Source organism: Amphimedon queenslandica, unplaced genomic scaffold, assembly GCF_000090795.2.
Source record: "Amphimedon queenslandica unplaced genomic scaffold, v1.1 AMPQUscaffold_13363, whole genome shotgun sequence".
Lineage (NCBI taxonomy): Eukaryota > Metazoa > Porifera > Demospongiae > Haplosclerida > Niphatidae > Amphimedon > Amphimedon queenslandica.
Genome location: NW_003546401.1, coordinates 134183 through 152732, shown reverse-complemented (window position 1 = coordinate 152732; position 18550 = coordinate 134183). Strand labels below are relative to the sequence as shown.

At 33.4% G+C, this 18550-nt stretch overlaps 5 protein-coding genes across 7 annotated transcripts; 1 reads left to right on the top strand and 4 right to left on the bottom strand.

The window, feature by feature from the left end:
• Positions 1-374: 374 nt before the first annotated feature.
• Positions 375-4015, bottom strand: LOC105313030 (phosphatidylinositol phosphatase PTPRQ-like). The gene is made up of 12 exons (XM_019997582.1): positions 3598-4015; positions 3186-3530; positions 2819-3133; positions 2413-2712; positions 1973-2269; positions 1692-1928; positions 1554-1646; positions 1185-1499; positions 954-1113; positions 830-904; positions 614-780; positions 375-554 (listed from the first exon to the last, which is right to left on the bottom strand). Exons 1-12 carry the CDS (start codon positions 3938-3940, stop codon positions 496-498), a joined length of 2706 nt encoding a protein of 901 aa, XP_019853141.1. The 5' UTR covers positions 3941-4015; the 3' UTR covers positions 375-495.
• Positions 4016-4068: 53 nt separating this feature from the next.
• On the bottom strand, positions 4069-9733 carry LOC105313029 (titin-like). Its single transcript, XM_019997559.1, has 14 exons — positions 9496-9733; positions 9087-9443; positions 8686-9015; positions 8313-8636; positions 7925-8260; positions 7565-7867; positions 7154-7516; positions 6770-7105; positions 6366-6719; positions 5904-6272; positions 5495-5851; positions 5041-5409; positions 4599-4958; positions 4069-4415 (listed from the first exon to the last, which is right to left on the bottom strand). The coding sequence occupies exons 1-14, from the start codon at positions 9731-9733 to the stop codon at positions 4069-4071; spliced, it is 4743 nt and encodes a 1580-aa protein (XP_019853118.1).
• LOC109582689 (uncharacterized) lies at positions 9712-11124 on the bottom strand. Its single transcript, XM_019997558.1, has 4 exons — positions 11041-11124; positions 10588-10983; positions 10212-10535; positions 9712-10157 (listed from the first exon to the last, which is right to left on the bottom strand). Exons 1-4 carry the CDS (start codon positions 11120-11122, stop codon positions 9859-9861), a joined length of 1101 nt encoding a protein of 366 aa, XP_019853117.1. The 5' UTR covers positions 11123-11124; the 3' UTR covers positions 9712-9858.
• Positions 11125-12978: 1854 nt separating this feature from the next.
• On the bottom strand, positions 12979-13799 carry LOC109582700 (phosphatidylglycerol/phosphatidylinositol transfer protein-like). Its single transcript, XM_019997572.1, has 5 exons — positions 13705-13799; positions 13623-13655; positions 13475-13573; positions 13232-13425; positions 12979-13178 (listed from the first exon to the last, which is right to left on the bottom strand). The coding sequence occupies exons 1-5, from the start codon at positions 13796-13798 to the stop codon at positions 13095-13097; spliced, it is 504 nt and encodes a 167-aa protein (XP_019853131.1). The 5' UTR covers position 13799; the 3' UTR covers positions 12979-13094.
• A 1258-nt stretch (positions 13800-15057) lies between these two features.
• Positions 15058-18314, top strand: LOC105313025 (disrupted in renal carcinoma protein 2 homolog). 3 transcript variants are annotated; one of them, XM_019997579.1, is made up of 7 exons: positions 15058-15352; positions 15658-16219; positions 16325-16492; positions 16718-16926; positions 16977-17036; positions 17961-18048; positions 18095-18314. In XM_019997579.1, the coding sequence occupies exons 1-7, from the start codon at positions 15178-15180 to the stop codon at positions 18231-18233; spliced, it is 1401 nt and encodes a 466-aa protein (XP_019853138.1). In that variant the 5' UTR covers positions 15058-15177; the 3' UTR covers positions 18234-18314. The 3 variants fall into 3 exon arrangements, with proteins under 3 accessions (XP_019853138.1, XP_019853139.1, XP_011404429.2); XM_019997580.1 differs by having other exon boundaries at positions 15060-15352; positions 15673-16219; positions 16977-17032; positions 17957-18048; XM_011406127.2 differs by having other exon boundaries at positions 15063-15352; positions 16977-17032; positions 17957-18048.
• Positions 18315-18550: the final 236 nt, after the last annotated feature.

The following is an 18550-nucleotide window of genomic DNA, read 5'->3' as shown; positions in this document are numbered from 1 at the left end:
AGCATTACAGGTGCTTCACTTCAGGAAGATTTAGCAAAAAGATTATGCTGTGCCATGATTGGAAGACAAAAGTCACTAGGCTACCCTGTGTGGGAGACCGTATCAAAATTTTACAACACATTTTCGCAATATAAAAACACCATTAAAGTTATGACAAAAGCATTTAACATCATTATACATCATTATAATACATGTGTGTGTGTGTGTGTGAGTAATGAGTATTATGGATGTGTGAGTATTATGGACTAATGTCTTCTATTAATTTTTCTACTCAACATAATACTTAGTATAATATTGTTAGAAGACATAGTGTTAATTTGTGCATGTCTTATGAGAACTATTGATACTCAAGAGTTATCATAAAAGGGGATTAGTGAGTGAGCAATAGCATAAACTTTTTAAAATAATTTTAAAACTGCATCAACACTATTAATTATTATTTAAATCACACTTGGTCCAATTTATAAATCAATTAAAGCACTTTAAGACATATCTTCATATATACTCATCAACATCTTGCTCTTCATTTGTCTCTCCTTGATTGGGACTAGAAACTAATATAGGATAATAACAAAAACACATTTGTGAGGTGAACATCATAAACTAGGTTTACTTGGAGCAGCAATAAGACTGGTAGCATATGCAGGACAGTTAGCCATTGCTATACTATCAACACTATCTCCTACAATTGGAGTATCCTCTTCCTTTTGCTGCACTATTTTATCATTTATTGGTTCATACACGTATTCATCGATCCTCTCATACATTCCTTCATTATTTCTATTTAAAATGTCATATAGAAGCTTTTAATAGAGTAAATAATTCTTACTGTGCTGCAGAAGCATTAGCAATTGTCACTAAACCATATCCTGCATTAGGTGCTACACTGAGCTCATTGTCTTTACTATATAATGTATTATAGATACTGCAATGTAAGTATTACATTTTCTTACCTTATGTCAAACTTTTTGGATTTTTTTCTGTATAATACTATAATAACAATGCACATGAGTAACACCACCAAAAAGAAAATCATTATTAATGCAGTTGGCGCTATCACTGCTACCAAAGGAACACTACCATCATCAGTGCTACTGATATTTGTAGGTGGCACTATCAATAGACCATTTTAAGTAAAATTGTACACAAATGTTATACATGCACAATGTAGCTTTAGAACTAACTTGTTAGGGAAGTGTAAATTGCTGGCCCTTCAATTAGTCCTACATCACTCAACAGCAATACGCTAATACTCACAGTATAAGCTAACTGTGGTTCAGTATCAGTTATATTAACTGATGTGGTATCATAAGCTACTGATATAGTTCTTGTATTAGTTTGTCTTAATGTACTGCTAGTGCTACCATCATCAGGAGTTAATCTGATACTGTATACAAAGAATCCTTTAGCTTCTTCTAGTGTCACTGGATCCCATGATAACACTACTGTATCTCCTATTCTCATTGCTTGTACATTTGATGGTGATACTGTAACACTACCTGCACATAAAATAACATTAAGTTATTCATTCATCTACATATAAAATATTTTACTGTCAGCTTTAGTGAAGACAATAGCAGTGGCTGAGTTTCCTTCACCAACTTGATTGACTGCTACAACTGAAACATAATAAGGTATCTTCATCTCTGTAAAATATGCATTATCAATATCTACTGCCATTAGATACTAACTTAATCCTCCAAATATTAGAGAATATGATGCTTTGCCAGGCACAAATGAGACATTATTAGGGCTAGTAATAGCATCAGTAGCTATTCTAACAATAAATCCAGTGATTTCTCCATTAGGATGAGATGGTGGACTCCATGTTATATTGATAGTAGTTTCATTGAGAGCTGGTACAGTATAAGCTACTGTTAAACTATTAATGACAACTGGAGACACTACCAGATGAGGTGAACTAGGAACTGTGTATTGTATTTTAATAAATGTATCATAATAATATACTTACTGTCTGGTAGTGTTCTTCCTGCAGTAGTAGCCACTGGTCCAGCTCCAATGATTGTACTAGCACTAACACTAGCAGTGTAATTCTGATATGGACTGAAACCATCAACTAATTGTATCACTGTAGTTTGATTGACAGATACAACTATTGTATAGTTATATCTTGTCAGTGTATTTTGATTGATGACATTCAGTAAATATTCAATGATTATTCCATTAGGAGTAGCTGGCTTAGTCCATGTAAAAGTGACATCAGTTATATTAGGTATTGAAGTGAAACTTTGAGGACTATCACTTGGCCCTATAATTATTGTAGAAAAATGCAACTATGACTTTAAATAATAATAAACATATACTAATGTACTTACTATGCATTAATTTACTATGTACTAAATGTACATGCACATAATAATGCACATGCACAATAATGCACCAGTAACTTACTATCTTGTGCTGTTTCAAATGTACACTGGGTAGAGGGTCCTTCTCCTACTACATTAATAAATGACAGCTCACAAGTGTAACCAGTAAAAGGCATAACATCAGTAATAGTGAACATTGTGTTTGTTGAAGATCGTGTTGGGCTCAATCCATTGACTGATACACCATTAGTATTCATACATGTTAAACTATAACCAACTGGTGTTCCATTTTGATCTATTAGTGCTGGTGCAGTCCAGTTTAGTGTGACATTACTTGGTAGAAATGTTATATTAGCACAATTCATTGGAGGAGCCCCTGGCACTGTAATGTTTATTTGAGAAGGAGAGAGAGAGAGAGAAAGATAAGTTAAATTGAGGCTGAGAAAGTGGAGGGGAGTGGGAAAGTTTTATGCAAGTAAAATTCTTACTTGATGAAAGTGTTCTAAAGCTCATCTCTATAGTACTAGTGGTACCAAGACAATTGGTAGAATCAACTGTATATGTATAAGTGTTGCCATCTTCAAGGCCAGTCAACATAATCATAAATTCTTTATTAGTTGCAGCAATGATATTTGAACTCATTTTTATGATGGAAGATTCTGTTATTTGTAAGATTGCTCCAGTATACTTAACACTGTAGTTTTCAGGTGTATAGGCAATGTTAGGTATTATGAATGATATAGCAGCAGTAGTTGTTCCTGGAGTAGCTGTTACATTAGTTGCAGCACTAGGTAGGCTCTGAGCTATAGTTTTGAAATAATAAAAAAGTCTGCAAATTGCTTAGCTTTCACTTACGTCTTATAACCATAGTACTTTCCTCACTATTAGTAACAATATCAGTTGAATCAGGTATAGTAATACTAGCAGTACATCTATAAGTACCAGAATCAGAAGCAGTACTGGTGGTGAAATTCAATGTATTAGTAACAGTGGTAGTCATACTCTCTTCAGTAGTAGTCACAGTACCTGTTTCTATTGTACCATTATGTGTCCATGCTATTACCAGGTTTGGTATTACTATGGTTAGTTTAGTGGCAGTACAGGTAAGAGTGAAGTTATCATATGGGTCTGAATCAGGACATGATGTCTCCAGACCCAGAAATGAGTCAGGGAAGGCAGAAAAAGTTCCAACTGTTGGATCTAAAACAATTTAAATTTAGGTTAATCACACAATAAATCTGCTTGGGTACTTGTTAAATCTACTTACCAGTAACAGTTAAGTTAACATTCATGTAATTAGTATCAGAAGTCAGAACATATTCATAAGCTGGAGCTGGTACTATAGTAACAATACATGTATATGTTCCTGAATCCTCAATACTGCTCAATGTAGTGAAATTAAGTGTTGATCTATACTCATTGAAACCTGATCTCATTATAACAGGGCTGATATTAACACGATCTGTATCAGCAAGCATCATTGAATTAGGATCACTCTGATTTCTAAAATTATCACTATTCATGATCTTTTGATCAGTCTTGTTCCAGGCTACATCAACAGTGAATGGTGTATCAACATTAGGATCAACACTGATATCACATGTTAGCATCAGGTTACTGCCGGCTAAGAAATCATTCTCTCTTGATCGATTCACATCAACAGATGGAATGGGAACTAAAATAAAATAAATTATGAAAGGAATAATGCATTAATTAATTATGCATGCATAATAAATTATTAGTCACTGTTATCATTATGCTTACTTTCTAATGGTAGGGTTGATGTGTCATTACTCCTTGCTACAATGGATATCTGACTAACATTAATGAATGCTTCACAAGTATACAGACCAGCATCAGAAGTATTGAGAGAAGAGAATCTCAAATAAAGAGAACTCATTACATTAGATACAGTCATAAGAACTGGAGGTACACTAATAGCATTGTTAGCTGATCTCTTAGTCCATGTTATCACTGGTGAGATTATGAGTCTATCAACAACTGTCACTGTACAACTTAACATGTATTCTTCACCAGGTTCAGCAATACCCATAGTTACTATCTCTACTACTGGCACTGGAGTAGCTGTATTGAAAGAATGAAGTAAAAGTTGATTTTGAAGAAAAAGAAATTAGAGGAAAAAAATTTTAAGAAAAAATACAAAGGAATGTTATTATTTACATGTAGATCTACATGTAAAATACTGGTAGTGTCAGAAATGTTTACAGAAAGGTTTCAGATAAAATTGCAATGAATTCATTTACTTACCATTAACTGTAATAGAACCAGTATTAGCACTAGCTGATGTATTCCTGAGATACATGTAACTATTAGGAGCAGTCACTTCAACATTACAAGTATACATTCCACTATCATCAGCATTATCCAATGGATTGAACATCAATGTTGCATTATAATGTGACGTATTGATCATATTGAGATCCTCAGTAATAGTAGCATCAGATGAACCCATAGGAACATTAGTACCATCACGTGTCCATTGATTAGTGACATCCACTGGTATAGTAACTAATGGATCTAACATTATGTCACATTTAATGAAGAATGGTGTCCCTGCATATAATGTATCATCATGTTCCTTTGATATAGTAACAATTACTGGTGGAACTGTAAAAATTATTAAATAATAAATATTTTACGTCTAAATTTTTAAAATGAACTATTTAAATTTAGAATATTTATAACTCACAGTCAACAGTTAAATTAAAGACATCACTATCCTCTTGAGAATCATAAGTAGCAGTGCTAGGATCATTGGTATTATTGAAACCAGTTACATTAAACTCAGCCATACATGTATACATTCCAGCATCTTCAAACCTCACTGGATCCAGTATTAGAGTATAGTTAGTAACTGAACCAGTACCATCTGTTGTGATACTGTATGGTCTATTCAAGTTAGAGAGCATTTCTATATCTGTATCATTCATTTTAATGAAAGTAATCATTGGTGATACTACTAATCTCTCAACTGTTGTTATGGTACATGTTATAGTTAGACTCTGACCAACTTCAACTGAACCAACTGATGAGAAATTTACTGTCATTGGAGGAAGACCTGATGAAAGGAAGAGATAATAAAAGGAAAATAATAGAGGGAGAGTGGCAATTAAGTACATGTACAACACATGTTAACAACTTACTTTCAACAGTAACAGTAAGGGTAGCATTAGTAGGTTGGCTTGATGCTATTAATGAGTTACCAGAATTGATGATCATTTGACAGGTATATGTTCCTCCATCATTATTACGACCAGTATCAATAGGTTGAAACACTAACATGCTTACAAGACTGTTACCAGTTGGAGGTGTCACTTGAGGTCTTGTATCATTAATTGGTATTACACTACCACTAGGATCAGTCCATACTACACTAGCAGTTACTGGTGTATTCACTATTGTAGTGTTTACTGTAGCTGTACAGGTTAGTAAGTAACTTGTACTCTCATATATTGGACCAGTTGGAGGATCAGCAACTATTGATACACTGGGAGGAGGTACTACAAAAAATTTGATTATTATTTTGACAGTTAATTCCTGTTGCTAACTTACATGTTATCAGTAAATTAAAGGTATCACTATCCTCTTGTGAGTCATAAGTAGCAGTGCTAGGATCATTGGTATTATTAAAACCAGTTACATTAAACTCAGCCATACATGTATACATTCCAGCATCTTCAAACCTCACTGGATCCAGTATTAGAGTATAGTTAGTAACTGAACCAGTATCATCTGTTGTGATACTGTATGGCCTATTTAAATTAGAGAGCATTTCCATATCTGTATCATTCAATTTAATGAAAGTAATCAATGGTGTTACAGCTAATCTCTCAACTGTTGTTACAGTACATGTTATAGTTAGACTCTGACCAACTTCAATTAAACCAACTGATGAGAAATCTACTGTCATTGAAGGAAGCCCTAATAAAAATAGAGAAAAAGAATAAGACACAGAGATGGGAAAAGGAAAAGAGAGAAAGGAATGATAGCACTATTTTACAATATAAAACTCACTTTCAACAGTAACAGTAAGGGTATCAGTAGGTTGACTTGATGCTATTAATGAGTTACTAGAATTGATGATCATTTGACAGGTATATGTTCCTCCATCATTATTAAGACCAGTATCAATAGGTTGAAACAATAGCATGCTTAAAAAACTGTTACCAGTTGGAGGTATCACTTGACGTCTTGCTTCATTAGTTGGTATTACATTACCACTAGGATCAGTCCATACTACACTAGCAGTTACTGGTGTATTCACTATTGTAGTGTTTACTGTAGCTGTACAGGTCAGTAAGTAACCTGTACTCTCATATATTGGACCAGTTGGAGGATCAGCAACTATTGATACACTGGGAGGAGATACTATATAAAAAGGAATGCAACATAAATTATCAACAATGAGTTATGCTAACTTTGAACAGTTAAATCTCTGTTAGTACGATCAACATAGTTAAATACTAGAATTGTTGGATAGCAGTAATATTGTCTAGCATCAGTTGTCTTCACTGGATCTAGTGTAAGTACACTGGTGAATATATTTCCATTTCTAACAACAGGTACTAGTGTAGCATCATTGTTTTCACTAGTCACATCTCGAGATGCTTCTAAATCATAAGTCCATCTGACACTAGTAAGATTCTCAACAAAATTAGGAGGTACAACTATAAAACAAGATAAATTGAATACATCACCAGCAACAGGAACAGAAGGAATATTGATACTTATATCAATATGATTGATATCAAACCCTATCAAAAATGAAATGACAAAATAAGAATATTAATAAATTCACCTACTTGATACAGTTAATGTAACTGCACTGCTATTATCATTTCCTGCTAATATAAAAAGAGTATTAGGAGTCACACTAACTGAACAATTATAACTAGCACCATTATCAAGTTCATCTCTTAAACTATTAATACGTAACACACCAGTGTACTGATTATTAGTCATAACTGGAGGACTGATAGTAAAATCACTTCCATTGGTCAGTACAGTGTTATTTCTCCTCCAACTCATAGTAACACTAACACTAGTATCAATATATTGACTGATGTCAGCTATACACATAATATCAAGAAACTGTCCTTCTGCTAGTTCTCCATCTACTAAATGTCCAGTAGCATTATACTCAACAATAACTGAAGGAGTTGGTACTATGAAAACAATAAAGAAATAAAACATATTCAATTATTTCAACATACAAGTTAGCATCACTTCAGTAGATTCTATTCCATTAAATTCATAGTCTATATCAGGTTGAGTGATATTAACAATACATTGATAGTCTCCAGCATCAGATGACCTTAATGAATCAATCATAATCATTGCTGTCGTATCACCAGATCCAGTAGCACTAGTAATCAGTTCTCCATCTCTTACTATACTGCTAGTAGCATTAATATTGTATAGGTCATCTAGCACATTAACTGTGCAATTAAGAGTTAAACTCTCTCCCAGTGATCTACCAGTAGTAGTAGTGAATGTGATATTAGGAACAGGAATGGCTATAAAATAATATAACATGCATAAAAATCAATTGCTTTTATTTTAAGACAAATTACCTTGTACAGTAGCAATATATTCATCAGAAGCACTGCTTGGTATTATTAATGGATTATTAGCATTATCTCTTGCTGTAGCAGTACATGTATAATTACCAGCATCAGAGAAATTGAGTGGTTGAAAGGTAAGAGCACCAGTAGTTCCAGTCTGAACTGCTATTAGCCTGGAACTGTTCTCAAATGATACTTGATCATCATCTTTGAAGACAGTAAATGAGACATCAGGATTAGTAGGTAAAGGAGGAGTGAAAACAACAGAACAGCTAACAGTTCTAACAGTTCCATGAATAAGAGGAGAATTACCATCAGGAGATATAGATACTTGTGGTAATGGTACTAAATAATCAAATGTAAATTATAAATGGCGAAACTAGTTAATTTTACTTACTTCTTATACTAACAGTTGCATTAGCAGATCCAGTTCCATTAAATAGATCACCACCACCTCTATCAACGGTAAGACTAGCTTGACAAGTATATACTCCAATATCTGAATAGTCAAGTGAATTAAATATCAAATCATATCTTTGTACAGTATCAGAAACAGTCACCAAATTAAAACTTATTCCATTTCCTTCCATTAATTCATTTCCACTGCTATTAAACCATGTTATATTGAGGACTCCAGCTACTATTGTGACAGTACAGTTTAATGAATAGATTTGACCAGCAAAATAAGGTTGACTTGAACGTATCATAACAACAGGATTAGCTAAAATGGAAATAAAAAATTATATTCATATGATTATACATGCACTTACTTAAAGTCTGAAGGCTGTGCATAATGCTTGCTATTTTAGTTGTTGGTACATCAGGAATACTAAGAGTAGCTTCACAAGTATAATCATCTCTTTCATGAGTAGAAGCATTAAGAGAACTGAATGATAATGTGGCCATAGACCCACTATTAGTAACAGTGACTCCTTCCAGTGTATCATCAGTAAACACAGTACCATTAAGAAGCCATTGAACACTAACAGTAGCAATACTTGATACATTAGCTGGTGCAGTTCCAGTACACACTAACTGGAATGAATCTCCTGTTACTGGAATACCAACATCAGTAATTGAAATTATTGGTAGAGGTACAACTAAAAAAAATAAAGTATATATCATATAAAAATATTGATTGCAAAGTGTAAACTAGTAAATGATAACTTACTTTCCACTGTAATAGTAGTATTAGTTGACATAGCAGTAGCTGGTAAAATCAGTTCAAACCCATTCACATTACTAGCAGGTCCAACACTAGCAGTACAATAGTAATCAGTTCCATTATCTGATAGAGATGCAGTGAATGCTAAACTACTTCCATTAGTAGTTGAGTTGATCTCCCCAGTACTAATGCTATACTTAGCATCATTCATTGTAATGAGTCCATTAGGTCCAAACCAGTTAATGGTAACAGTTTGATCAACATCCAGTAAAGTAATAATTACGATACATAATAGCTGAATTTCATTGCTTTCAAAAATACGTCCTGTTGTATTGAGACTAGATGTGACCACAGGAGTAGGTACTACATTGTATGAACAAAAATGTAAATATAATTATGACTTGTTTATACATACCTTGAACAGATACAGAATAATTTGATGTTATGACATTACTAGTATTAGTACCATCATCCACTAGAGCTCTACAAACATATTCTCCAACTTGAGATGCTTGCAATGAACTGAAGTTAAGAGTAAGTGTATGTAAAACACTATCATTAACTGATATCATTGTAGGCTCTAAAGTATCTAAAAATATGTCTCCATCAGTTGTAGAATTGAAGGTATTGAGATCAGGACTTGCCCAGAACATTTCAATCATAGTATCATTCACTTCAGGAGCTAATGCCAGTGTACAGGATAATGAAAAGAAAAAAGAATGATCTAATGGTATCATAACTGGCCCTTGTACATCAATACTGACAACTAGAAAAGGATTTATAAATGAATAAAAATAATTTTAGATCTACATGTACTTTCAAGAACAGTAACAGTAATTATTTCACTGGGTAAGTCTTCACCAGTAGCTACTAGTCTAATATTATATTCATCATCAGGACGTAATGAGAGAGACAGCTCAGTATTTGTAGTGCTATCATTTATAAAAATACCATTACTGTTATTAACAAAGACATGATACTGAGGAGTAGCACTAATCACTGCTGAGGGAGACCAACCTAGTGTAACTGAGAGAAAACTATCTCTACTGTAGGTGAAGTTTAATGGAGATCCAGTTACTTATAAAAGGAAAACATAAATAATAATATGATGAAAAAATAGGGCATACTTACCAGTAACATTCCTCATTGTCATATTAGTAGATACTAAAGGCGTAGTTGTAATTCTGTCAGTAGTAACAAAACATTTATACAGACCAGGCACTCTCATTCTAAACATTGCTGATACTTGTACTTGTACATCATTATTAACTAATGTTACAGTACGTATCAGATCATTATCAGATACATTAAACTGGTTTCCATTATCAACAGAGCAAGTGACTATTGTTGGTGATCTATTAGTGACATTAAATGATAAACTAAACACTGGAGGATCAGCATCAACTGATGAGAGGAGCTGGAAGGAGGAACTACTACCATCAATAGTTGGAAGTTCTGTATATAATGAAAAGGATAAATTATGCAATATTAAATTGAACTTGCTTACCACCATCCATAAGGAAATCAGTATTACCATAAGCAGCAACATACAGTGTCTGATTGATTCCTTCTTCATTTGGTATAACACAACTGTATAGTCCTTGAACACTTGCTATTCCTCCAGTTCTTAACAAACCAATTTGACCAGTAGCAGTGTTGTTAGCAAACAGAGGACTACCAGGACCCAATGGTACAGTTGTTCCATCAGGATAATACCATGTTCCTATCATATTCTGATTAAGAGAACTCTGACACCACAAACCATCATTCTGACCATCAGGACTGCCATTCACTCCAACAGCATTACCAGGCTCATCTATATCAGTGTCATGAAACAGACCAGCAGCTATCATTGAGAAATTAGCAATAGTCACATTCTCCTCACCAAGAAACAACCTCACACCTAATTGGTTCAACCATTACCTAATATAGTCACTATGTTATAAAAACAATAACTGACCAGTACTTGGACGTGGAGGAAGAGAACCAAAGAATGGCTGACATGATACATAATGCAGCAATAGAAAGAACCAGATCACCATCTTCTGACTTCAAACTGTTTACTAAACAAGGTACTTGATATGCATGGGTGGGTATGAGCTAATTACAGAATGCTTACTCTAAACTGCTTACTCATGAGGCATCACTAAAGGTTAGTTAATGTACTATGGAATGCTAGACAAGTGCCACTAAAGGTTAGTTAATGTATAGTAGTACTATGGAATGCTAGACATGTTACTATGCAAACATTATCACTTTAAAAATGAATTAATAATCTAACTGGCTCTATCCATAGAAGTGATTCTATTTTATACACCCAACATACACCCAAAAATGACTTATAAAATAAATGAATAAAATAATGAAAAGGTGATGATCAAATATAAACAATGACCATTTAAAATTAGTAGGAGAGAAAGCTATGAACAGACTAGCTAAGGATCAGTGTCACTTTGTACATGCTCATACACACACTAACATGTAGAAAGACATACTGTCAATGGACCAGAGCTAGCTCTGTTTCAAATAACAATAAGGACCTATAAACCCTCCAGCCTGAAACCTTAAATCATACATTCTCATGCTTTACTCAAATATCAACCATCAAATTACAGGTACATTCATCAGTTATAATTGTAATAAAAGTAATATTGTAATAATGCCAGAATCTGAAAATGGAAATGAAATCTTCACAGCAACAGGACTAAATGTACATGAATTGAAAGTATAATTTTGCTAGGATACAGGCAACTCTACGTGCAGCATGTACATAGTACAAGTACACATTCCAAACCTTGTTAACAGTCATTAGTAGTCTACCAGTAGGGCTATAGGCAAATTATGCTTTTTGGTACTGCCCCAAATTCCACTCGATTATGCTTTGAAATGAATCCAATTATGCTCATTACTATGCTCATAGTGTAAGCTTTACTCAAATATCAACTATCAAGTTACATGTACATGCATCTGTTAAAATTCTAATAAAAGTAATATTGTAATAATGTCAGAATCTGAAAATCTTTCCAGTGACTTTGAGTCACTGGAAAATAGAACAGCCTTAAAGTCATTTGACTCACTACGCTTGCGTGGGTGGGTAATAAGCAGTTGGGTTGTTGTATTAGTACTTGTACCTCACCAGGCTGCCATATATTGAATTGAAATCATGTGGCCAGGGGTATAGGGCCAGAAACTTTACCAGTCATGCCAGTATTAATAACTTGCTCTATTATGCTCCAAGTTATCCCTAGCATAATTTTCCTTGCCCCATCTACCAGTGTATATATAAGTATCACAGAATGCCTTTAATCTAAGAATTAATACCTGCTATAGAGAGTGTCTACTCTACTGTACATGTACATAGTATAGCCACTTACCTTTGTAATGATTAGCAGATCCAGTCAATGCAAAGACTACTAGTACCAACTGAGAGAAACAGGATAATGAATTTTACTCATACACTTGAATGTTTTGCATTCCAGTTAGCCAAGCTCTCTAATTATCTACACTGATAAACAAATTGCTCATAAGATGTGTTTCCCTACATTAACAAAATAAACATGTTGACAGTAAGAGCTCATTTAAAAGCTACGCTCCAGCATTCAAATAAAGCAGCAATCATTATGTAGCTAATAATGTTTGCATAAACTATGTTATGGAAACATAATGCACTCATAATGTAACTATGATTACTTTGTGAGGTATAATCTATAAGCTGTTTATAGTACAAAACAATTATTTAAAGTATTTTTGGTGCTTCTTTTACAGTTTCGTAACTCTGATAAACTTTATAGTCTTTGACTCAGATTTGTCAGTATACAAGACAAACTCCTTTTTAAGGCAAAGTGCATAATTTTTGAACAGTGTACCATCCCCACATAATGTGATAAATATGGTTGAAATAATGTCTGAAACAAATATAACAATTTTGATCAGAATGAGCTCTAAATTTCTATGCAACATTGAAAACAGAACATACAAATGTACATAAAAATGAAGACTCAATGTTGTTCTAATCTAATTGATGTCAAATTCTTTCATCATACACAAAAGTTGTTCTCCGTTCTCATTATAAATAGTAACTTTACTGTAATACAGACCCTATAAAATAAATTAGTTATTACCAGTACATGCACTGTTGTATCAATACTGACTGGCCACATTAGCTGGGGCAATATTTCTGAGTAGTTATAATTATATATTCCAGGTTCTATTGGACAGTGCATATTGAAGAAAGACACCCAAATATCACAGAAATTAAACTTTTCATCAATAAAAGTTATATTAGCATAGTTCTTAAATTTACGTTTCACAATGAAATGCAGGATAGCCCATTGAATTGGTTTTTCTTAAAAAGTAATTGATAATTATGCCAATGTTAATTTTGTATCACATACTTATAGTCACTGTTGCTGTTATGTGATAGTTCCGACCAGGTATTAATGGTGTGGGGGAAGTGGTTGCATTTGTCATTTCACCAAAGTTATGAGAAATAGCTAATGAAAAAATTAATGTAAAAAATAAATATTACATACAATCACTTACAACAATCTGTGAATCCTTTGTTATCAGTAGGTTCTAGTGAATATATCAAAACAGCTATTAATATTATGTCTACAAAACATACCAATACCAGTGTTGTAGTTGTTAGTCAAATTGGACACGTGGGCAGCTACAGCAATGGATAAGCATAACAGAATATGCTTGCCTCTTATGTTCATTATATTACTTTGATACTATATCAATTAATCATAGCATAAAAATTTTAAGATACTACTTACTTCAACAATGAGCTGAGGCAATCAATTCTTCTATTCTCAAAGCTTTTCTATCAACAAATGTAAAGCTATGCGCAACTTGCCCTTTTATGTTACTTTATTGTCCTATTTGTGAAGGTAACTTTTAGTAATAGAATTGTTTGTTTATTGTAATGGCTTGATGACTTTGTATTCTATGATTGCAACTTTTGACTTTCGAGATTATTTTAATAAATGTATCATCTTTCCTCCTTTATAATGATTGCTCATTTTATTTCCCTAACCATTAGAAATTCCCGACTGAAAGAACAATTACGTTTACAGTAGTAATAATGTTCAAGTGTAACCTAATGATGCTGATGCAAATCACTGTCAGTGAAATACGAACCTCTTGGGCCATTGGTATACATTCGGAACCTAGACTTTTCATTATACTAATAGCAATGACAATCTAAAGTAAAGCGTAAAAAATTTTCAAGCAAAATAAGTAATTTTTGTATTGAGCACAAAATGCAAATTACATAGCAGCTTTGTGTAAACACAAGTGATTTTGCAAGTGGGAGGGGCTGCCTATGCTAATAAAGGTCTGCTAATAAAGGTCTGCTACTAAACCTAAGTTGAATTAGGCCTGCCGCCCACATTAGTCATAGATCTAGTCTGTCTGTCTCTACAATATTTATGTATAGACTTCTATACCTCTAATCCTACTACTGATCCAAGAAGATGAATACCTTAAGCCTACTATTATTTGCATCTACTAATTTTAGCGAAATCAGCAAAAGTCATGTTTAGCATTACTAATTTTAGTGTTTTTAACCAAATTAACAATAAATAATAAACCATTATAATGAATAATTATTATTTTGGCGTCTATTTAATTTAGCGATTTAAAGCTCTCTTGCTAATATAGCTAAATTTAGTATACGCTAAAAATAGTAGGCTTAAGGTATATAGTCCATGACTTTTTACTACAAATAGTCTAGTTCTCCTTCACTACAAAATTGCATTGTTCATGGTAATGGGCTAGTTATCACTGATGATGTTGGCAAGCAGTACTTTGATTTGAGTTCCTCTACACTGAACATGGGGGCTGGTCACAGGTATCCAGGAGTAACAAAGGCTGTTGAACGTCAGCTAGACAAAATCTGGTTTGCCGTGTCAACTGATTCTCTATCACGCTGCACAGCAGCAGATGCAAATTATGGTGCTTATTAGACTAAAATTGCATCTTCATAATCAGTCTAGATCTAGGTGTGACCGGGAGTGTGGCCATAAGCATTAGGCTGGCTACGCGAGACTAATAAGCATGCCATAAGCGCCATTAGTCCTTTGTCGTCTAGTCAATGGAAAGTGAAAGGAAAGAGAATTACAAGACTTACTTTGGGAGATATTATGTGCTTACGGCCATATCTCTACTCTCTGCTCATCAGAACGTCTCTTGGGCGACTTTTGGTTCAATAGCCATAGAAGCGTGGCAAGCATATGGATTAACTGCCATTGAAGTGACTCTGTTACCAGGTAGAGATCTATAGATCTAATTAATAAAAATATTAATGATATTTTGTAGATTATGTTAGTTTCAAGTGAGAGTTTTATGGGGCCCTAACTGTAGGATACATTGTAGATATACATGTAATACCAAAAAGTGGTAAAAAGGAGAGAATTCTCCATTTTTATAATGCATTTAGCTTGCATTTACATGTAAGTAAATACCATGGAACTTTGACATATACTACATGTATTATAACCCGTATATTTTACATTAAGGCAGACTTAGATTTTTATACTGATTATTATAGATTTATTTCTTTACTTTTATACAGCATATGGTTCTTTAGGCTTCATCCTCTTCACTATACCCTTTGTGTGGTGTCTGAAACGATTTGGACTCCGAGTTGTCGGCGTCAGTGGCGCTTGGATATTAGCACTGGGTTGTACAATGCGTGTCTTTGTTCCTTATGCTCCAAATGCTTCAGACTGGGTCTGGCTGATACATGTGGGGCACATATTGATTGGATATGTAGGACTACCAGTCATGATACTCCCTCCTAAAATTAGCTCCATATGGTTTTCTCCTAAAGAGAGAGTATTTGCCACAGCTGTGGCCGTGACTTCTCAAAGTCTAGGAGTAGCATTGGGCTTTATAATGAATCCGTATCTAACTCAAGAGTACAGCATCAGGACTATGCTGATAGTGCAAGCAGAAATGAGTCTATTTATTGCGATATTCTTCAGCATTTATTTCCCTCCTCACCCACCTACTCCTCCTAGTGTATCAGCTAAAGAAGAACGAGTTGACTTTATGAAATCATTAAAGGAGCTCCTACGTAACCATTCCTACATAGTCCTTGTACTAAGTGGAGGAATTGTAATGGGAGGAAGTTTGTAAGTTGCTTATATTTTATTTAAATTTATAATTTTGTATAATTCTTAATTCTTTTTTTGCAAGTTGTTTATATGTTAATAGCTCAGTTATTCCCAATTCTTTAGTGGTTTCCAGTCTGTACTGTCTGTCATTTTAAATCCTTCCTCTGGATTCAACGACAAAGTAAAGGTAGACTCTATTTGGAGTTTTCTAAGGAGCACGTCTTGGATGGGAGCTGTTTCAGCAATTCTTGGAAGCATCAGTGGTCAAATAACTGGATTATTAGCAGACAGGTTGGTTGAAAGTTATGAAACCTTTCTTGAAGGCTTTGTGGTACATGTACAAGGAAAAGTTGTGTCTGCATAGTACTGATATAGTATAGTCTTAGTCTCATGATGTGTGCATATTGTAAATTTTGTGGCTTGGCCTTGGTTGTACCTACTATGCCTTAGCACAAATACTCTATACTGTGATTTTTACAAATTGTTAAATTATTATAATTATTTATAATGCTACAGGTTTCAAAGGAAATTCAAGGTTATACTTCTTGTGCTGATGAGTTTGACCACACTCTCTGTTTTATGGTTTGCATTGTCTATATATGGCTGGGGCAGTAGCAATCCTGTCAACTTGTTCATTACTTATTCTTTATTTTATACTTTCTCATTTGCATCTATGCCAATATATTACGAAGCAGCAGTGGAAGCAACTTATCCAATATCTGAAGGTATAATAATATACTTTTATAGATTGTTTATTACATTTAATGACCTATAGGCATAAGTGGTGGAATTCTGACATTGTCTTGTAATGCTGCAATTCTCATTTTCGCAGTAAGTTGTAAGACAGTTTATTTGAATATCTTATGACTAGACTACTTTACACCTATTCATTCAATCAAGAGTGTGTAATCACCTCAAGTCAGGGTTTAATCCCTAAACAGCATGTTTCATGCACTACAATACAGTTCATGGCATTTGGAGAAAGTTCAAAAATTCATAAAAAATCCAAACTTGATCAAAATCAGCTCAATTTTTTTTACATAACATAAGAACATGTATGTGTATCAGGAAAAATTATTAAAATGGAAAATTCTTTCTTAGCCATTTTTGACAAAATTTGGCCATTAACCATAGCCTTTGGTCATTTGCCCAATTTTTGAGCAATTTAAAAATTCATAAAAAATCTAAATTTAATCGAAATCAACTCAAATTTTCTACACAACATAAAAATGCTTATACGTATCAGGAAAAATTATAAAAATGGAAAATTCTCTCCTAGCCATTTTTGACAAAATTTGGCCATTGACCAAAGGCTATAGCCTTTGGTCATTTGCTCAATTTTTGAGCAATTTTAAAAATTCATAAAAAATCTAAACTTAATCGAAATCAACTCAAATTTTCTACACAACATAAGAGCACTAATATGTATCAGAAAAAATTATAAAAATGGAAAATTCTCTCCTAGCCATTTTCGACAAAATTTGGCCATTGACCAAAGGCTATTATATAGCCTTTGGTTGGTCATTTGCTCAATTTTTGAGCAACTTTTAAAAATTTATAAAAAATCCAAACTTGATTGGAATCAACTCTACACAACATAAAAAAACATAAATATGTATCAGAAAAAATTATAAAAATAGAAAAATTTGTCTTTATTAGTGATTTTTGTCAAACATGTAGTTTAATGCAAAAAATAAGATTTATAACTCTTTATGCTCTATTCTGTACTACTTGATTATTACAATGTCATAATAGGTAGTTGGTTTAGCTGGTGTATTTTCTCTTGATCACCCAGAAAGAGCTAAGGCAATGACATGGACAATGACTGGCCTTTCAACCCTATCACTGTAAGTTACTTGCACACCCGAAGTGATTGTTCATTTACCCTTACAGATTGATTCTCCTTTTTTATTTTGAGCATTACAAAAGACTAAGTGTGGACACAGCAACAAAACAAAAAGAAAATCAAAATAAATGCTTAAGTAAACTTTTACCAGATAATGATGAAAAACAATTATTACTAAATGACTAAAAATAGACACTAAATTGTTTCTTTTTATCATTATTATTATTATTATTAAAAGTGATATCTGGGGTGCCCCAGCTGTAATAATCATAATGACCACAATTAAATTTCAATTTAAAAACACATCAGTCTAATAAATCAACAGCCAAAATATCAGCAAACAGCTTAGCAAATGATGCATTCGTTGTGTTAATTCCTTTTTTATAATCAGCAAAAAGTGATTCAGGCAAATAAGGTTTAAGTGGGTTGCCATATAAAATTTGACCACATTTTTTCAGGCCTGAGATACAAATTGCAAGCTGTTCCTTGTGATCAACGAAGTC

Bases quoted from the DNA above. Each gene is read 5' to 3' on its own strand.
- LOC109582689 (XM_019997558.1), bottom strand. From the start codon at position 11,122: ATGGTGATCTGGTTCTTTCTATTGCTGCATTATGTATCATGTCAGCCA. The intron at 10,984-11,040 runs GTCAGTTATTGT...TGAACCAATTAG, and splicing joins TCCTCCACGTCCAAGTACTG to GTGTGAGGTTGTTTCTTGGT. The intron at 10,158-10,211 runs GTAAGTATGCCC...TCCTTTTATAAG, and splicing joins GACAATGAGGAATGTTACTG to TAACTGGATCTCCATTAAAC.
- LOC109582700 (XM_019997572.1), bottom strand. From the start codon at position 13,798: ATGAACATAAGAGGCAAGCATATTCTGTTATGCTTATCCATTGCTGTA. The intron at 13,656-13,704 runs GTATGTTTTGTA...TATATTCACTAG, and splicing joins CAACTACAACACTGGTATTG to AACCTACTGATAACAAAGGA. The intron at 13,426-13,474 runs GTATGTGATACA...TTACTTTTTAAG, and splicing joins AACAGCAACAGTGACTATAA to AAAAACCAATTCAATGGGCT.
- LOC105313030 (XM_019997582.1), bottom strand. From the start codon at position 3,940: ATGCTAACATGTGATATCAGTGTTGATCCTAATGTTGATACACCATTC. The intron at 3,531-3,597 runs GTAAGTAGATTT...AAATTGTTTTAG, and splicing joins TGTTAACTTAACTGTTACTG to ATCCAACAGTTGGAACTTTT. The intron at 1,114-1,184 runs GTTAGTTCTAAA...GTCTATTGATAG, and splicing joins AATTTACACTTCCCTAACAA to TGCCACCTACAAATATCAGT.
- LOC105313025 (XM_019997579.1), top strand. From the start codon at position 15,178: ATGGAAAGTGAAAGGAAAGAGAATTACAAGACTTACTTTGGGAGATAT. The intron at 15,353-15,657 runs GTAGAGATCTAT...ACTTTTATACAG, and splicing joins TGAAGTGACTCTGTTACCAG to CATATGGTTCTTTAGGCTTC. The intron at 16,493-16,717 runs GTTGGTTGAAAG...ATAATGCTACAG, and splicing joins ACTGGATTATTAGCAGACAG to GTTTCAAAGGAAATTCAAGG.
- LOC105313029 (XM_019997559.1), bottom strand. From the start codon at position 9,733: ATGTTCTGGGCAAGTCCTGATCTCAATACCTTCAATTCTACAACTGAT. The intron at 7,106-7,153 runs GTAGGTGAATTT...CATTTTTGATAG, and splicing joins AGTTACATTAACTGTATCAA to GGTTTGATATCAATCATATT. The intron at 5,410-5,494 runs GTAAGTTGTTAA...TCCTTTCATCAG, and splicing joins CCTTACTGTTACTGTTGAAA to GTCTTCCTCCAATGACAGTA.